The sequence below is a fragment of the Chiloscyllium punctatum genome, chromosome 38 (genome assembly GCF_047496795.1).
Source record: "Chiloscyllium punctatum isolate Juve2018m chromosome 38, sChiPun1.3, whole genome shotgun sequence".
Taxonomy (NCBI): Eukaryota; Metazoa; Chordata; class Chondrichthyes; order Orectolobiformes; family Hemiscylliidae; genus Chiloscyllium; species Chiloscyllium punctatum.
This window is the reverse complement of record NC_092776.1, coordinates 38,332,873-38,353,520: the sequence shown is the minus strand read 5'-3', so window position 1 is coordinate 38,353,520 and position 20,648 is coordinate 38,332,873. Positions and strand designations below refer to the sequence as shown.

Here is a 20,648-nt window from a genome sequence, read left to right as displayed (position 1 = left end):
ATTTGTGTAACAGGAAATGAACAGTAGCTACGGAGAACCATTAGAACAACAGAATTCATGCAATACTGATTTTTCAATGTTGCACCTGATTACAAGCAAATTTATAGCCAAGTGGGAACATTCATATAAACGGGAAAATCTTCTCAAAAGAAGGCAACCTAATATTTTGTGCACATCCAAGTACAAATAAATTGCACCACAACAATACAAGGAATAGAGCAATTAACTTTAACTCACCAGCACCTCCAAACACAAGTACTAAAATAATTGTGTTTCAGATTAAGACAACAATTATTAGTAACAGAATTATGACACAGGGGACAATTACTAGAAGAAATTGTTAAAAGAGGCCAAAACTAATCGGTCTCTGTGTCAAGCTGAGATGTGCAAATCATGGAGATTAGCTGAAAAGGATGCTGTTGATAACTTCTAAAGCTAATTTTCAATAATTTTTGAAAACTGAACTATTGGAATGGTATGTCACTGCATTATTTCATGATTTAGAGAAGCATAACTGTGAAAGTGTTTTTTTATTTTTCACTGCAAAACTGAGTCACCAGAGGAAACATTAAGGCATTATCTAAAAAGGAGAAGCTGTCTGCACTTCAATAAGGCAGCACCTGTTCAAAACGACAGTACAAGGGAATGGGTCTCTTTATAGAACCATGTCCCTAGGTAATTCGCCTCCATGAATTAGAGCAAAAATAACAAGAAAGTTTTAAAAATTAGACAAAGAACACATTTGTTTGGAAAGGAATTTACAAGTTAGAACACATCTTAGATCTTAAAAATCTCAACATTGCATCAGATTCTTGTAACATGCTCCAAATCAGATTTTTCTCTATACACAGATGAATGACAAAAGTTTCAAACTAGCTACTAATTTGGAACAAAACAGCTTTTGAGACTAACACCAATATTTCCATTCATATAGTACTATTTCACATGCCTCAAATGTCCCAAATTTCCATAGCAATGGAGGTGAATGTTTGCTAGGGTGGGTAAAGGAAGAATAATGAAGTCAGGAGGGAACTCATTATTCTTCTTTCATAGACAGAATACCCTCTGAATGGTTGCACACAGTTAAGTTTAACAATTCATCCAAAGAGCAGAATTTTCTTAGACAACATGAGATTCCAACTGACATTGTATGGATTGTCAACCTAACTGCTTATGAACTGAGACTTGTATCCATGCAAGATTTCTAAATAATTGACAATGAACAGCAGCACATCAATACGTAACCGTTTACCTGTCTGAACCATTCCAGCAGCACTCAAACTTGTCAAAAATGCAATCATTCTCATACAGGGAACAGAGTTTGCTCCGTAGGTACTCATGCACCTAGAAAGTGGGCAACAAAAACAAAGCACAGTCAAAGGAACAGAACTCTAAACAACAAATAGTTTGAATATTGTTGATTAAAAAAAGGCCAAAACTTTTTGTTTTGCAGAGAGCAAATGCTCAAATGTCAAATTTCAAGTATTCACAACTGTTCATACTACAGATGAAAAAGGGTGTTGACTGATCGGCAAGTTGACTGACTGGCCAAGGTGTTGTCACTGTTTCCAGTTGTTTGTACTTACTCAACCAGTCATACTCCAGAATGAAATGTGGCCTGAGAAATCATTTTTTATTGTTATTTTAGTTAACGTGGTAGCCACTCACTAAATCATAAGAGTCTGCAGAGTTTCTTTAACAGAAGTTTATTATACAGAAGTCAAAAAACCCCCAAAAAACCTTAAAACATTCAAACTATGCTTCAATGTATTTCCCAACACCTTCTCTTCACAGCAATTCAAATTCAGATAAATTACAATGTTAATCCTATAAATTCTCACAGTTGATGTTCTTGAACTGTGGATGCCTGCCTTATGTTAGATTTCCTCAGCACACAATAACCTGCAGATTTCTAACCAAAAACATTCTTCACCTGGATATTCCACAAACTAAATTTTTCATTTCAGATAACTTATTCCCCTAACAGCTCCAGATAAAATCTTTCTAGGAGAAATAATTTACTTGTTTCTAACACTAATTGGGTCTCTCTGAACAGCCATAAAAACTTTGAATTTCGAAGTTTCCTAAAGCCAAAAATCTGAAAACAAGCAAATGGCTTTCAGTGATAACTGGATGCTAAAAATCTGAATCAAACAGAAAATCCTGGAGAAATGTAGTAGGCCCATCAGCATCAGTGAAGAAAGAAACAGAGTTCGCACTTAGCATCTGATGATAACTTTTCATGTATAAGAGTCATATCATGCTTGTAACCTTAACTGTTTATTCCTCCAGATTTGCTGCCAGACCTGAGTTTTATCAGCACATTTTGTATCTACCTTCGGTAGTTAAAGTACTTGTCGTAAACCACTCTCCAGTATAAACAATTTTCCATTAACATTCCAGCTCTCCAACACAGTGAATTAGTTCACTGTTCTGGAAGGATTGTTTGACCCAGTTAATGAATTATAAAACATCCTTCACAAAATTAACAAACTACCATATTCCATCATTTTGAAATCCAATATTCAAAGTTTTATTAAAAACTGCATGCAATACTCGAAGTGTGGTATAACTGCAGTAAGATATCCCTACTTCTGAACTCAATTCCTTTTGCAAAGGTGGCCAACATACCATTTCCCATCCTAATTGCTTGCTTCACCTGCCTGTCAAATTTCATTGACTGGTGCACAAAGGCACCAAAATCCCTTTGTATATGCACATTTTGCAATATATCATTTAAATAATACTTTGTTGTTCACACAGAAGTGTATGAATTCACATTTAACTGCACCTGCCATGCTTTTGTCAACTCAACTTGTCTGAATCACCTTGAATCCTCTTAATGACTCTTAATCCCACCCCACTTTGTCATTAGCAAATGTGGAAATGTTATTTTCACTCTGTCAACCAAATCTCAATCTATATCAATGTATTACTCCAATCTTAAATGCTCTAATTTTGCCCACTAACCTCTTTTGAGGGACAGCATCAAAAGCCTTCTGAAAATTCTTATGGACCACATTCATGAGTTTTTTCTTACCTATTCTACTTGTTAAATCCTCAAAAAATCTCCAGGAGATTTTGAGCATGACTTGCCTTTCATTTACCCATGCTGGCTTTGTCCAATTCCATTAATGCCTTCCAAGTGTTCTGCTAAAATGTCTTTTATAACAGACTATAGAACCTTCCTCACTACAATTCTGTTTTTGTCTGCTTTTTTAAATAGTGGGATTACATTTACCACACTCTAATCTGTAGGAATTGTGCCAAAGTCCACAATGCCGACTAATGCATCCAATATTTCCAGGGTCTTTTAGTCTCTGGGTTGCAGATAATCATTCCCTGCTGATTTGACAGCTTTTAACCCCATTAATTTTCCTTGCACCATTTTCGTAATAGGGATTTTATTTGATTTCTCCCTCTCACTAGACATCCAAACATTTCTGGGATGATATTCTGCCCTCTTTTGTGAAGGCAGAACAAAAAGCATGTGTTCAATTCTTCTGCCATTTCTTTGTGCTTCCCATTAAAATTACCTGAGTTTCTAAATGGCAAGGACAACATTGTCTTCACTAATCTTTTTCTCTTCAAAGATTTATAAGAACTGACTGTAAAAGCTTTTATGCTCCTTACAATTTAATGCTCAATCTATTTTCATCCATTTGATTAAACTTCTTGCTGAATTCTAAAATGCTCCCAATCCTTTGCGGTGCTGCTTTTTCTGGCAATTCTATATTTCTCTCCTTTGAATTTCATTCAATCCCTAATCTCTTTCGTAAGCCATGGTTGAGCCCCCTTTTCTCTTATTTTTTTTTAAAGTCAGAAGTCACAACACACCAGGTTTAGTTCAACAGGTTTATTTAAAATCACAAGCTTTTGGAGTACTGCTCCTTCGTCAGGTAAAGTGACTTCACTAACGATAAAGCAGCGTTCCAAAACGTTTGTGATTTCAAATAACCTGTTGGGACTATAATCTGTGTCGTGTGACTTCTGACCTGGTTCACCCCAGTCCAACACTGGCATCTCCACACCATTTATTTTTGCACCAGACAGGAATGAATAATTATTTCAATTCTTCGAATTCATGGCACATTCTGTAAATATTAGCCATTGTCTATCATAGTCAACTTTTCAATAAGATTCCCCAACCATTCCTTGCTAATTTGCAACTCATAATTTCATTAGTTCCCTTTATTGACATTCAGAACCCTAATTTTGGACTAGTCTAGTTCTTCTTTTCATCTTAAAAAGAACAATACCGTCATTTTGTGGTTGCTATTAGCCAAGGATTCTGCACAATAAGACAATTTACTTTCATTTTACACAGTCCCTGGTTGAGAATAGTCGATACTCTTTTTGTTTAGACAAGTAAATTGAAGAACCAATCACTTACAAGTCAGGAAATTTTCCTCCACAACACCATTACTAGCTGGTTTGTGCAATCACTACTGAAGTCATCCAAGATTACAGTTGTACCTTTATTGAATGCATCTCTGATTTCTTGTTTAATGCCTTTCCTTACATCTCCACTACTGCGCGGGAGCGGATAGACCATAACCAACATTTTCTGCCCGCTGGTGTTTATTATCACCTCCATCCATTCAGCTTTCACATGATTTTACAAACCATTATTCTTCCACACTACTGCATGTATATCCTCCTTCACTGACAATACTACCCACTTTCTCGTTTTGTCTGTCCTTCCTAAATATTGAACACACCAGATGGTTTAGTTCCCATTCTTGGTCTTCCATTAACCATATTGTGAAGTTTCTGTTCATTATTAGATGTTCATTACAGTTATGGAATCAGGCCCTTCGGCCCAACAAATCCACACTGACCCTTCGAAGAGTAACCCACCCAGGCCCATTCCCCTACCCTATATTTACCCCTTACTAATGCACCTAACACCATGGGCAAATTAGCATGGCCAATTCACCTGACTGCACATCTTTGGATTTTGGGAGGAAACCAGAGCACCCAGAGGAAACTCATACAGACACGGGGAGAATGTGCAAATTCAACACAGACAGTCACCCGAGGCAAGAATCAAACCCGGGTCCCTGGCGCCGTGAGGCAGCAGCAGTGCTGACTACTGAGCCACCGTGCCACCCTAATGACAGAAAGCCTTTCAACTTGTCTTTTTTAAACCTTGCCTGTAAGTGGGGCAGTACCAAGCATCCAAAAGTCCAACTTAATAACTTACCTGGTAAGTTTCTAGTGGTCGTGTTTCCATATTAACATCCCACACCTTAACAGACAAATAATCTCGTGTCATCATGTATCGACCATTATGGCTGAACTTCACATCTGAAATTGAGGAGATGATTTCGGAAAAAAATGATCGGCTGCTTGGATCTTCTGGTTCTTCAAAAACTGCAATTGAAGGAAAAGTTAGAAATATGTATATTCTTACCATTAATTAAATACAATTAAAGCAAGATTTTAAAAAAAAGAGAGGGACAGCTAACTAGATGGAATGTTACAAAGAGTATCAATTGTGAGCAGTTTCAGCAAATTATCTTAAATTAAAATAACATCTCAAAGTCAAGTATCACAAAGTGCAAAAGAATATAAAAGAAATAAAAGTGTAGTACACCTTTCAGCAAGGTCCTGGCTGACGATTAGTCACCCTCACCACTCGAATGAACTGGATATGCCAGGTGGTGAGGGAACTAACAAGGGTGAAAAATTATTTTGCGTCCTCCTAATTCTGTCTGCATTTGTCCACAACAGTACCAGTAAGAGTGGCCATCGCAGGGGTAAAGGCCTATTCATTGATAATAGTTGCATCATGTTGTGTGGCACTATCACAGTGCAAAATGGAACAAATTTCATACTATTATCATAAAGCCAGGGATAAACTCTGGTTCAATGAGAAGTGCAAAAGGGGACTCAAGTGCACCACCAAGCATACCGAAAAATGAGGTCTCAACTTGGTGAGGATACAAAACAGGACTAACAGCATAAGCAGCAAGTGATTAAACTAAGTAATTTCACAACCAATGGCTCAGATCTAAGTTCTGCAATCCTGCCAAATACAGTCCTGAAATATGGACAGCAATTAAACAACTCGTTGCATGAGGAAGCTCCATAAATTTTCCTTTCCTAAATGGGAAAGCCCAGTACAATATTCAGCACCATTCATGACCTGTCAGATACTAAAGCAGTCCATTCCCAAATGCAGGCTTGGACTAAAAAGTGGCATGAAACATTCATACCATACAAACTTCAGATAATGTCTAGATGAATACAGCTCTTACAACGCTCAAGCAGCTTCATACCATCCAGGAAAAAAAGCAACTGCTTGATTAGTGCCATATTCACAAACACCCATTTCCTCCACCACTAATGTTTTGTAGCAACAGGGTACATCACCTACAAGATGCACTGCAAAAATATTCACCAAGGTTCCTTACACAGCACCTTCCAAACGCTCAACCACTTCCATTTAGAAAGACAAAAGCAGCAGATATATAGGAATGCAAGTGCCCCTCCAAGCCATTCACCACTCTGACCTTGAAATATACCGCTATTCCTTCACTGTCGTTGTGGCTAAACCCTGGAATTCCCTCCCGAACTACTTTGTGCATTTACCCAGAACACATATGGAGCAGTTCAAGGAGGCAGCTCATTACCACCTTCTTAGAAGGAACTTGGAACAGAAAGTAAATGCTGGCCCAACCAGCAATGGCCAAGTCTCACCCCACAAGTGAACTAAAGACTCCACTCTCCTAGATTAGGTTAAAAATCACAACACCAGGTTATAGTCCAACAGGTTTAATTGGAAGCACACTAGCTTTTGGAGCGCTGCTCCTTCATCAGGTGGTTGTGGAGGACACAATTGTAAGGCACAGAATTTATAGCGTGATGTAACTGAAATTATACATTGAAAAATACCTTGATTGTCTGTTGAGTCTTTCATCTGTTTGTATATCATGATAGTTTCACTTCTTTCATGGTATTCTACCAGTCTTAAGTCTTATTGCTCTCTCAGGATGTACCAGATAGTGGTCTCCTTTGCTTGGAAAGGATATCCCTACCTTGATATTTGAACAGATGAAAGACTCAACAGACAATCAAGGTATTTTTCAATGTATAATTTCAGATACATCACACTTAAAATTTTTGCTACAAATTTTGTGCTTTACAATTGTGTCCTCCACAATCACCTGATGAAGGAGCAGCGCTCAGAAAGCTCGTGTGCTTCCAATTAAACCTGTTGGACTATAGTCTGATGTTGTGAGATTTTTAACTTTGTACACCCCAGTCCAACATCAACATCTCCAAATCATGACTCCTAGACTAGCCCTTTTCTGATGGCTTCAAAAGTTTGGGTCACAAGATGTGATTTTGGGGCTTGATGTTTGAAACAGCGATGACTACTGTAAAGCTTGATCAATACCCAGAGCTGCACAGCCCCTTTAAATCTTCATGGTTTCATGTTGCTGGGCACACTGAAAGCCCAATGCCTGCAACCTCAAAAAGCTTGTGACAAGTTAGTGTTCGTTTCACTTTTTGCCTTTTCATCAACTCCCCCACGAGGATGGTATCAGAGGAAGAGTGATGGGGTGAAGAAGCAGCAAAGGCCAAGGCAGTAGAGGGTGGTAGTGAAAGAGGGGTGGGAGGTGATTGAAGATGAATGGGATGAAGAAGCACACACAACTCATTTTACCCCTGTACTACAACTGAACTCTTGCGCCACACCCTCTTCTGCCCCTCCCTCCACTAACAAATCCTGAAACCTCCAAAGTTGCACACAGGTCAAGTGGAATCGGAGGCATTAAAATTCAAATCACACCATAAAAAGCTCGGGGTAGCACTGCCAAATCCTTTGATTTTCCATAACGCCCAAATAGTTATCACTCTTGAATATATATGTTAACTATATAACCACAGCATTTCAGTGTAAGAACTCCAAACATTCAGAACCATCAGAATTCATAATCCTAAGGTGGCTGACCCATTTCAAAAGGCTTTCGTACAGAATTCTCCACTGGGAAGATGGAAGCGTCTCTTGGCTTTGACCCCATCAAGTCAGAGTGTTTTATACTTTACAATTTGATATTTTTATTTTTCTAAACTCCAGGGTACAATTCACTCAAACTCTCTTCAAAGAGTACTCCTCCAATTTCAGAAACCAATCTGATGAATCTTTATTGAACCATTCTAAGGTAGGGATATCCTTTCCAAGCAAAGGAGACCACTATCTGGTACAGCCTGAGAGAGCAATAAGGCTTAAGACTGGTAGAAACTTCACATGCAGAAAAAGACTGCTTGTTTTGGCAGTGTTGATCTGATGTTCTGTCGGGTGGCATAATGTGTTGGCAGAGAGCCAAAACAGTTTTACTTTTTCATCACAAAATAGCTGCCCACACCTTAGCATTTGTAATCCTCATCAGCTACTCGAGACCCATTCAGTCAAATAAATATGTCCACTTGAAGAAAGCAGTGATAAGCTTTCGCTTTTGATATAAAAAGTGTACCTGGTTTCTGAGCAGTTAATTTTGCAACCATTTTCCTGAATAATTGTAGCCTATCAGACTAGCAAAAAACTGTTATTCATACTTCTTGGTTACAGATCATTTGGGAGTTCTGAGCAGACATATGTAGCATATACCCTTCACGATAGGGAATCACATGGTCAAGAATTATTTGGCTGGAATTTGTAAACCATGCATCAGCTTTGGTGTATGACTTGTAGGCAGATAACATATAATTGGTGCCTTGAAGATCCTTATGCAGTGCTTTACCTGTGGGGGAATGGGGCTAGAGGCATATTTCAAGAACACAGCACAAATCGGTCATAGCCTCTTACATAGCATATCTTCTGGAGGAACAGCTACTTTGAAATGTTGAAATACATGTTGTTAAATGCTGCTCAGAGGATACTACATGATGCACCCTTGTGCCAGTAGTACAACCTGAGCTAGGAGGATCCACTTAATATGTCATCCTTTTCCGCCAGGAGCCAAATACAAGTTCCATTGAAGAATCGAGTCCTCGCATTTGTAAGACCAAAACTGGGATTCAAGCACAAACTGCTTAATAACAAGAAAAGGGACGGTGGAGAAACGAAGGTCCGGTTATACTGACAGCAAAAGAAATAAGGGATCAAAATAATGTCAGCTTTTGGCAGGGTAGCATTGTAAGTGTACCATCATTTAGTTTGGCCAGATATTTTTGAGAAGCTAGAAAAGCTAATTTAGTAATGCTTATGCTAAGAGTGTAATAATCAGCTGGGCAAGAGAGAACAGTTAGTAGAAGTTGTATCAAAGGCAATTGTATTATTAAAAATAGAAACATTAAAAATAAAGTGGCCATTAACAGAAGTGCTCAAGAATTGCATTGACAAAACAAATTATACACTAAAATAAGTCCAGACATTCTTATAGATGAAGTAACTTGTTTCTAACACATTTCCAGATGATGAATACTCACATTTTGAATGTTTGTCACACAGAGCACCAGCACGCATATCACATAGTCGTATAGTTCCCTTACTACTACTATAAGCAAATACATTGCACTGATGTGGATGACATTCTGCTGCTGTAATAACTTCTGTCAGCTCTTCCATATTAGCAGGTTTAATATCTACAATGTCTTTAGTAATATTTAAGGAATTTTTAAAAATATAGACAAACATTTAAACATATAATTTTTAACAAGTTCAAAAGTCCAATGTAAATTGTACAGGTACAAAATACATCCTCAAAACTTTAAAATTAGAGGCAGGCTAGATGGGAAGGCAGGAAAATTACTAATGCTCACAACATTGGAATAATCAATGTGCATTTATTATGTTCAGAAGATAAAGAAATTATGAACAGTTAGGTTTCTAGGTAGATTGCTGGTCGGGGATAAAATTAAAAAATAAACTAGACTGAATTGAAAGTGGTTTTCATGCATCCACTAAGTATTGTTCTGAGAAACAAACTAGCGAATGGTTGTCACCTATTTTGTGGAACTGAAATAGGCTCAATGTAAACATGTTCTTTTTGTCTGTAAGAAGCAGGGCATGTATGAATGTAGGTAGTTTCCAATACAGAAAAATTTGGCACACTGCAATCCCAACTGACAATCCTAAATTATCAGTAAAATTCTTCTCACACCCAGAATTAACCAGCAAATACTATCCAATTACAGAATCACATTTAATGTTGAACCATGTGCTGCAAATTATGCAAATGTGCATTGGTAAGCCTATCACACAAATGATTAAAGTTGTTTATGAATTTCAGGGCCAGTGTGATACTGTACAGGCCATACATCCCAAATCAAAAAGCCTTTTAGGCTGTTGACAAAAGTAATTCAGACATTGATCATACCAAAATCCACTTGCTAACCAACAAGCACCCTACCCTCCTGCAGTATATTATTCCCCCCCCCCCCCACCATGAATTGGTATTCTTGCAAATTGTCCTCAAGTGAAATGCAAAAAACTCTGAAAAACTGTGCTGCTTTTAGTAATACTCAAGTTCTGTATTAGTAAACAACTATTTGTAACCCATATTATTCAAGACACTTTCAAAAGCAACCATATTAGTAAAATTGACAGGAGAGGGACCAACATTTAAAAGAAAATTTACACATTAGTGAATAATGGTGTCAGATGCAATACTGTTCACAAATTCAAAAACTGGGATTATATTCCTTGTATCTCAAATACTCAACTCAAGGCTCTTTTATTGGGATACCACAAGTGAAAAGTATATTTGGTAAATAGAAACAATACCGAATCAGTCACAATATACTGCAAAGGATTGTTGTTAAAAAAAGGATACTAAAACTCCTATCTGTGATTTCTAAGTGCCACAGGTTAATTCTAAGATCATCTGCTGAAAGATAGGTTTCATTGTCACTATTTACTGAAATGGAGTTAATGTGATATGTGTGTGCATTTGCAAATATTCTTCGAGGGCTTGCTTCTACCATCAAATCCATAGGTTTCAATACTGGCACCTATTAAGCAAAAAAGATAGAAAAAAATCATCTTCAAATAGAAATTAAATATTTCTACTCATTTAGCCACTTTGCATTTTAGAAGTCAGAATTTCAGAAATTTGCTAGCACCTTGCAAAGTATTTTATTACTTTCCTCAATACTCAATACTAAACTCAGGACTATTTTATTGGAATACCATAAAAGAAAGTTGAAACTTTATTCATAAAATATATTTTAAGAAAGAAAATTCAGTTTACTTTTGATGATTTTGTAACTGATATCTAGTTCATGAGTGAATCAACTTTTTGTCAAGTTTGAATTTATTCAGTCTGAATTATTAAATGTTGACAAATATGACTTAGTCCAATATGGGTGTGTAAATGGGTTTAAAAGACAATTGCTCTATATTAAAAATGTTGATTTTAATTAACTAGTTAGGAGATCTGCTCTCTGGGCTTTCATTAATAGTCAATTTTCATACACACTTCAAAAAAAAATCACAAATAGCAACACCTAAGTAAATCATGGATGACCACACCTCAAATCAACCCAGTTTACAAATCACGCAACACAAGGTTATAATCCAACCATCTAAAAGTTGAGACTTGAACAACCCAGGTCTTTTTCAATATATAATTTCAGTTGCATCACACTGTAAACCTTGGCCATACATTCTGTGTCTTACACTCCACAACCTCCTGATGAAGGAGCAGTGCTCCAAAAGCTACTGCTTCCAAATAAACCTGTTGGATTATAACCTTATGTTGTGTGATTTTTAACTTTGTACACCCCAGTCCATCACCAGACCCTCCAAATCAAATCAACCCAGTTAGTACTCTCATACCCGTAATGTGGTTATTCTGACAGGATTCCTATATCTTCCGTCTTCTTCCTTCAAGTTATAGCCTTCTGCTCGTTTGTCCCTTTCACTGATCTTCCATAATTTAATAGTTTTATCTGCAAACCAAATGTTAAAGCAGAAATTTATATTATTTCCTGAAAATTTCATTCCAGGACAATCTATAATTCAGTAGTTCAAGAATTTCTTTTTCATATGGTTCAACCTGAGAATCAAGGTTAATGTCAAGGTAGTTTAAAATCTCAAGCAATATCATTTTAGAAACAGTTTAATATCTTCCATCTAAAATGGATATTCATTCTGGAAGAGAGTCTTCCTTGCTGGCTGTAAAAGTACAATATGAATTTAACTTGCGTAATTTCAACTGGTTTAAAAATTAGATTGGGCACATAGCATGGAAGTGTCCTTAAATCAGTGTAAATTGTCATCAAGTGGCTGGCATGAAGTGGAGGAAAATTCCATCCACTATACTGTGCAACTGGAATTTACATTCAAGCATCCAATGCTGGCACAGCTTAATTTGACACCTGATGTGTAGGCATTTGAAGCGGGCACTGGGTATTTGAAATAGGAAGAGTTGATTCCATAGCACTAACATTCTTCATCCTGAAAAATCCGAAAGTTGAAGTAATACAATGCAGACCATAAACCTTGATATAATAGTCACCACAACAATACTTTTAAAAAGTTGGAAAAGAATTATGATCAACATGTTTTTATTTAAAAGAAACAGTATTTTGTTAAATAATCTTCATGGCACCCAAATCCAGCAAAAAAAATGAAATCAAATGAGACAAAAATAGGATAATGAGCAGCATGTCAGCAATTACTAGAGAGCTGATTGAAGTACAGAAATCCTCTGACATCTAAGTCTGCCTTCTCAGGTGGACACAGGAGATTCCATTACATTACTCAAAAGAAGGATTTTCTGACAACATTATGGTCCATATTTAATATTCAACAGCGTCAAAAGAAACAGATCACATGGTAATTATCACATTGTTACAGCCTTTGTTATATGCAATTTGACTGTTACCTTCCGTGCAGCACAATAGTGACTGTACTTCGATTATTCTTCATTCACAGCAAAGTACTTTGAAATATTCTAAAATCATTGAAGGTACCATATAAATGCAACATTTCATTTCAAACATGCAAGGTAATTCTACTCACTGTCATTATTTTACTGAAACTACTCATTTCTGTCAAAATTAATACTTTCAAGTAGATTAAAATTAAATAAAATAATTTCTACAAGAAATTCACCTCATGTTTGAATTGTTATTTATTCAGGCCAGACTAAATAATGTTCAATATATAATGCAAAGTTTTACCTTTGTCTTAGCAAAATTATTCAGTGATAACATGGTTATAGATTCATAAGTGTAAACATTAAAACTGGTTGTTTTTGTTCATATCACCATGAATGCTCTCCCCTCATCTCTGAACACACTGAAGCTGTATAGGACTTGGTTCTAAATGCGTCAACAACCCTTCAACGTCTTGTACCCAATGTCGATCTTCTTCATGTGAGCACAGACAGTGTCTGTTGGTGGGTTGTTCAGGTATTATGGCAAAGTTGGATCATGTTGCTGAACACCTACACATACCTTCTCTTTTAAGACCAATTATTAAGGAGAATCCCTAGTAGATTGCTATCTTCTCTAACCTAGGGTTCCATTGATAATAACACCCAACACTTCTCCTTAGCTAAGTTAACCAGTTATATATAAATTAGGAATACATGGCACATATATTCTATGTAGCACCAATTACACCAGGCCATGAATTTGTTTCATGATCGAGTAGATGAAAGTATACCGCTTCTGCTGGCGAACTAAGGTCTATAGAAATATTGCCCCAGCAGTATGAGAGACAAATATAATTATGCAAACCTGAAACTCACCATTTGTAGATAATAAGAAATGAGCAGCATTCTGTTGGGGTAACCACCTGATTTTGTTTATTTTTTCCTCGATTTCTAGACTTTTCAAATAATCAAACTCCGGTTCATGACTCTGAAAGGTACTGTAAACATTATATTCGCCTTTGTGATGAGGCCTGTTTTTACTCTACAAAAAGCAAGAAAGATTATTTGCAGTATAGTATCAAATTAGCTCTATCAATATCAATGCATATTTAGTTTGTTAAATTTACCACAAAAATGTTTCTAATGAAAAGCTCCAATTTACTGACTTTTATACTATACCTGGCTACAACATGAAGTCCAATATATCTCTACAAAGGCCTAAACAGAATACAACTATGCTAAGCAACACTATTTTCAAATCATTCAAAATTTCCATTTTGAAAGTTACAGAATCGAATGAAAAGGTGAACTCTCTGATTAAACTATACTTAACTCAAACAGAACATATATAATAGATTACTGATAGAAATTAGAAAATCAAAGAAAACATTGCAAAATACTGTAATAAATCTTCCATGAAAATTAAGCTCATGATTTTCTAGTGGACACCAACATTTTAAATTACTATTTCTATGACTGAGATGGACACTGCCTTTCCCCAATTTCACTATTCCACAAGTCACATCAAACGCAAACATTTTATCTGGTTGTGATATGGCTAAATGCATGCTTTTACTACATTAAAAACCCATCAGCCTGATGCTATTATTTCTTGCAAAACAAACTATTTAATGAAATGTCAAAACTAGTTAATATATTTTTATTTCCAAACTTAAAATGTTAAATTTTCTAAATAACAAAAAGCACAGACAGTGCAAGAAAAACTGATTTCTCCCTGCAGATTCACCATTTTCTAGGTGGTGGTTTTGGAGGCTGAGGGGAAGGAGGAGGAGGAAGTGATTGTAAAGCTCTTAAAGACAAAATACATTGGTGTCAGCTATTCTAGTACACACACAACCAGATGTTAATGGGATTTTTGCAATGTAGCTTGCTTAGGAAATATTATTGCTCAGTCTTCCAGTTGCTCCTCAGGAGGGAATTGGAGTTCAGGCTGAACCAGGGCTCCAGATTATACTCTGAACAATGACATTCAGAAACAGGACAGCTAGGCTGGGAAGTTTGCTTTCTTCACCAGGATGACCATCCACAGAAAAATTCAAACAAAATCTCAAATCAGAAGCTGTAAACAAAGTTGTAAACAAAGACAGGGACTCAGAAGTTATCACAAGACTTGGGATTTTCAATGAGTTTGCCTTTGTGAGGATTTTAAATAAATGTTAAACCACTTTTCACAGCTATATAAATACCCTATCTCTTGTATAGGTGACTTTAAGCAAAGCTGGCAGGGGGCTGTCCTTCACTAAGTTGGAGATGAGTCATACATACTCAAGTGCGGTTCGAAGAGGAGGATTCCCAGATGTAAGGTACAATTAGTACCCAAAAGGGTTTGTGACAATATAGGAGACTGCCAGCTGGGTTATTGTCAGTCTGTGATATTTTTCAGGAACAATGGAGAATATTTTACAAGGTCTACTCCTGGTCACCATTTATCTCAATGAAGTGCTAACAACAGGGAAGACCAATAAAGAGCACGTAGAGAACTTGGGCATAGTCCTTTTGTCCTGGGGTGCATATTTTAGAAGGGAAAAATGTGTTCCAGGTACCCTAACTATCCTACCTGGGCTACGGAGTTGACAGGAGTAGGTTACACCCATTGGAAGATAAAGTGAGGGTGATCAAAGATGCCCTGGCTCCCATGTCTGTATTGGAACTTAGGCCTTTCCTCAGGCTGGCCAATTATTATGGAAAATTCATACATAATCTTGGCTCTATTCTGGCATTTTTGCATCAACACTTAAAGTGTCAGCTTTGGAAATGGTCATGTAGCCAACCCATAGCTTTCAGGGAAATGAAGAAACAGCTATCATCCTCTAAGGTGTCAATACATCACAATCCCAAACAAGATCGGCTAATGACATATGATGCCTCCTCACATGGCATTGGCTAGTATTAGTGGCCCACTGGTCAGGAGCAATGTATGCAACCCCAATTTTGGCTAATGCAGAGCATAAACAGATCCAGAAAGGTAGGTTTGGTGGTCATATTTAGAGTCAGCAAGTTCCATCAATTCTTTTACAGACCTAAATTTGTAATAGCAACAAACCAAAAACCTCTGCCAGGTCTACTTAGAAGAGAGGGCAGTGCCACCCATAGTTTCAGGCCAGGCAGCATCAAGTGGAGAAGTCAATGTTTCAGGTGGACCCTTCCCCAGGGCTAGGGGTGCATGTAAGGGGAGCTGCAGATGGTGGGGGGGGAATAGATGAACACAGGTAGAGGCTATGATCTGCTTGATCGATGGGAGGAAATAATCCAGTTCGCAGCTGGAAGGAAGGGTAGGTCTGAGGAATGGAAGGGGAGGGGAGGGGCTGGGAAGGGAGTTGGGAAATGGGAAGGGAGGTTATTTGAAATTGGAGAACTCAATGTTGAATCATCTGGGCTGAAGGCTGTCCAGGTAGAAGATGAGGTGCTATTCCTCCAATGTGCAGTCTGATTCACTGTGACAATGGAGGAGACCAAGGATGTTCATGTCGGAAAAGGTCATGGGAAGGCGGTGACTGGGAAATCAGGTCGGACCCTGCAGGCCCAGCTGAGATGCTCAGCAAAATATGCCGGATTTACGTTTGGTCTCCCGATGTAGAGAAGACCACATCGGGAGCACAGATTACAGTAAGCAGGTTGGAGGAGAGGCAGGTGAGGTGGGTGTGTGTAGGCAGATTTTGTATCTTTTATGGTTGCAGGGAAGGTACCTGGGGGTTTGGGTGAATTGTCGAGAGAATGGCATGAACCAAGCATTGGCAAAAGGGAAGGCAGAGAGGGTTAGGGAGGGGAAGATGTTCTTGGTGGTGGGGTCTAATTGAAGTTGTCTGTGGTTTCAACTTAATTACCAATGGACTTTGTGGAGTCATCGCTCAAGTCACTACACATGAAGAAAAAATTCCTGGTACCTTTCTCTGTAACTGCTCCATTTCATTGACCTCACTTGGACTTTGGTAACGGGACAAGAATTAAAGGATGGGTCTAGAGGAACTGTTAAATGGCAAAAGCAGCATCATTAACAACAGCTGCCACCTTCAAAAATTGGGGCAGCAGTTATGATCTGAAACAGTTAACCCCAACATTGAGACCAGAGTAAGGTGCCGAAAAGATGAGGTGGTATTCTTCAAGCTTATTAGATGGTCAAGGACCAAGAGTAAAATGGGAATGAATAGGAATTAAAATAAGAGACAACTGGATATTCAGAGTCCCCCTGTAGACTGAATAGGAATTGTGGAAGTGGAAATCACACTGATTTCCATCATGAGTGGCAAAGAGTGAACAAAACTATATGCAAGAGCTTAAGGAAACATTTGGATTCCTAGCAGACAGGAAGAGGAAGAGGGTAGCCGGTTGCATCTCCCGTACGCGTTTGGGAAAGAGAGGGTTGACAGGATGTGGGACTGAGTAGATGACGAGGGAATGGGAAATGCTGAAAGGAAGGAGATTATGAAGATGGTGAAATAGGAAGTCAGATCTTTTAATAAACAAAGCCTTTTATGCATGTTACTTCAGGAATGCAATATTACAAATGCCTGCTCTTTCCTAGGAAATGGGAAGCGCCCAGAAAGATCGCTTGATATATGGTCAATATACTTAACCAATGCCCTTCATCTGTAAATTTTTAAATCTTCATAATTATCATGCCTAACAAATCTCTGATTTTTTTTTTGAAGTGACAAAGGTAGTGGACAGGGGAATGTCAATGGATGACCTACGGGAGGCATATGATGAAGTCCCACTTAAAAGGTTTTAGAAGCCCATGGAATTCAGGGAAAATTACTGATATGGCTGGGAAATTAAGCTGTAGATGACAAAGTTGGGATAATGATTAAGAACCCAAAGTGGTAGGATATGGCCAGTTATGTCCTACAAGGATCGGTGTTCGGGCCTCAATTATTCACATTCTTTGTATGCTATTGTCCAAGTCTTTAACAAAGTCATATCCAAATTTGGTGATGACATAAGGTTAGGCAGCATTGTAGACAACATAGATGATAGCATAAAAGTACACATATCCACAAAGTGAGAGATTAGGTGAATGGGCAAAAGTGTGGCAGACTAAAAAAGTGTAAGGTTTGCATTTTGGGCTAAAAAGGGATAGATCAGAGTATTTTCTAGATGGTAGCAAGGAAAATACAATAGAGGTCCAAACAGACTAGGGAATAAAGATGCCTATATAGTTTTAAAATGCCATTTAGCAAGTGCAGGAAATAATTAAGGCAGCAAATGGAACACTGGCCTTTATATGTACAGGGCTACATACTATAAGGATGCAGAAGTTACACTGCAACTAAACAAGACCTGGGTTAGACTCCAATTGGAATACTGAGAGGAGATTTGGGCACTACACTTTAGGAAGGATATATTGGCTTTGGAGGGAGTACAATGTAGGTTTACAAAAATGACACCTGGATTTCAGGGTTTAAGTTTGAGAAGAGATTACACAAATTAGGCCTGCTTTCTCTAGAATTTAGAAAGTTAAGAGTTGATCCAAGTCAAAACGTTAACAGGAAAAGATAGTTTTGACAAAGATAAATTATTTCTACCGGTTGGAGATTCTAGGATTAAGGGACAAAGTCTAAATATTTGGGCCACACCATTTAGGAGAATGTGAAGAAGTACTTCCACATACAAAGGGAGTGGTTTGGAACTCTCTTCCACAAATATCCGAGGATGTTGGATCAATTGCTAAAATTAAGTGAGATAGGCAATCTTTCAGCGGTTTGTTGGCCCAAGGGAGAGTAGCGCACGCCGTAATCGCCATTTTAAAGTCAGATCATGTAAATATTGTTCTGTGCATTCTGATTTTACTTCGTGTGTTTAACTTCGTAATCATGGCTTCAAAATGTAAATCTGAAGAAAAGGCAAACAATCACGATGGAAACAAAAGTGAAAATAATAAAGCTTTCAGAGAGAGATGAAATGCCAACAAACATTGGAAAAGCATTAGGTTATAGTCGATCAACAATCAGGCCAATTATAAATGACAAGGGGAAAGTAATGGAGCGTGTAAAAGGCTCTGTCCCAATGAAAGTGACAATTATCACTCAGCAATGCAGTGGCTTAATTATCAAAATGGAAAGGCTATTGGTAATTTGGTTAGAGGATCAAAATCAGTGTAATATACCTATTAGCCTTGGCCTTGTGCAAGAATGCTTTCCTTTTATTGGAAAAGAGTATTGAATACAGGAGTTGGGAGGTCATATTGTGGCTGTACAGGACACTGGTTAGGCCACTTTTGGAATATTGTGTGCAATTCTGGTCTCCTTCGTATTGGAAGGATGTTGTGAAACTTGTGCTATAGGGAGAGGTTGGGGCTGGGACTGGGGCTGTTTTCCCTGCAGCGTAGGAGGCTGAGGGGTGACTTCATAGAGGTTTATAAGATCATGAGGGGCATGGATAAGCTAAATAGACAAGGTCTTTTCCCTGGGATGGGGAGTCCAGAACTAGATGGCATAGGTTTATGGTGAGAGGGGAAAGATATGAGGGAGACCTAAGGGGCAACATTTTCATACACAGGGTGGTGCATGTGTGGAATGGGCTGCCAGAGGAAGTGGTGGAGACTAGTACAATTGCAACATTTAAAAGGGTGGGTATATGAATAGGAAGGGTTTAAAAGGGATACGGGCTGGGTGCTGGCAGGTGAGACTAGATTGGTTGGGATATTTGCATTAGTGGTGCTGGAAGAGCACAGCAGTTCAGGCAGCATCCGAGGAGCAGTAAAAATCGATGTTTCGGGCAAAAGCCCTTCATCAGGAATAAAGGCAGAGAGCCTGAAGGGTGGAGAGATAAGCTAGAGGAGGGTGGGGGTGGGGAGAAAGTAGCATAGAGTACAATAGGTGAGTGGGGGAGGGGATGAAGGTGATAGGTCAAGGAGGAGGGTGGAGTGGATAGGTGGAAAAGAAGATAGGCGGAAAAGATGATAGGCAGGTAGGACAAGTCATGGGGACAGTGCTGAGCTGGAAGTTTGGAACTAGGGTGAGGTGGGGGAAGGGGAAATGAGGAAACTATTGAAGTCCACATTGATGCCCTGGGGTTGAAGTGTTCCGAGGCAGAAGATGAGGCGTTCTTCCTCCAGGCGTCTGGTGGTGAGGGAGCAGTAGTGAAGGAGGCCCAGGACCTCATGTCCTCGGCAGAGTGGGAGGGGGAGTTGAAATGTTGGGCCACAGGGCGGTGTGGTTGATTGGTGTCCCGGAGATGTTCCCTAAAGCGCTCTGCTAGGAAGTGCCCAGTCTCTCCAATGTAGAGGAGACCGCATCGGGAGCAACAGATACAATAAATTATATTGGTGGATGTGCAGGTAAAACTTTAATGGATGTGGAAGGCTCTTTTAGGGCCTTGGATGGAGGTGAGGGAGGTGGTGTGGGCACAGGTTTTGCAATTCCTGTGGTAGCAGGGGAAGGTGCCAAGATGGGAGGGTGGGTTGTTGGGGGGGGGTGTGGACCTGGCCAGGTAGTCACAGAGGGAACGGTCTTTGCAGAAGGCAGAAAGTGATAGGGAGGGAAATATATCCCTGGTGGGGGGGTATTTTTGGAGGTGGCGGAAATGTTGGCTGATGATTTGGTTTATGCGAAGGTTGGTAGGGTGGAAGGTGAGCACCAGGGGTATTGTGTCCTTGTTACGGTTGGAAGGGTGAGGTCTGAGGGCGGAGGTGCGGGATGTGGACAAGATGCGTTGGAGGCCATCTGGTAAATTGCGTTCTCTAAAGAAGGAGGCCTATCCACTCCACCCTCCTCCCTGACCTATCATCTTCATCCCCTCCCCCACTTACCTATTGTACTCTATGCCACTTTGTCCCCACCCCCACCCTCCTCT

General features: G+C 38.8%; 1 protein-coding gene across 2 annotated transcripts in view; it reads right to left on the bottom strand.

Annotated features, from left to right (window-relative positions):
• Nucleotides 1–20,648, bottom strand: part of ppp2r2d (protein phosphatase 2, regulatory subunit B, delta) — a 60,232-nt gene that overhangs the window by 3,058 nt on the left and 36,526 nt on the right. For both annotated transcript variants that reach the window (XM_072557639.1, XM_072557640.1), the window contains 6 exons: nucleotides 13,713–13,878; nucleotides 11,792–11,904; nucleotides 10,788–10,965; nucleotides 9,442–9,606; nucleotides 5,207–5,376; nucleotides 1,253–1,344 (listed from right to left, as the gene is read on the bottom strand). In XM_072557639.1, the coding sequence (XP_072413740.1) occupies nucleotides 1,253–1,344; nucleotides 5,207–5,376; nucleotides 9,442–9,606; nucleotides 10,788–10,965; nucleotides 11,792–11,904; nucleotides 13,713–13,878 (884 nt within the window). The remainder of the gene's footprint in view (nucleotides 1–1,252; nucleotides 1,345–5,206; nucleotides 5,377–9,441; nucleotides 9,607–10,787; nucleotides 10,966–11,791; nucleotides 11,905–13,712; nucleotides 13,879–20,648) is intronic.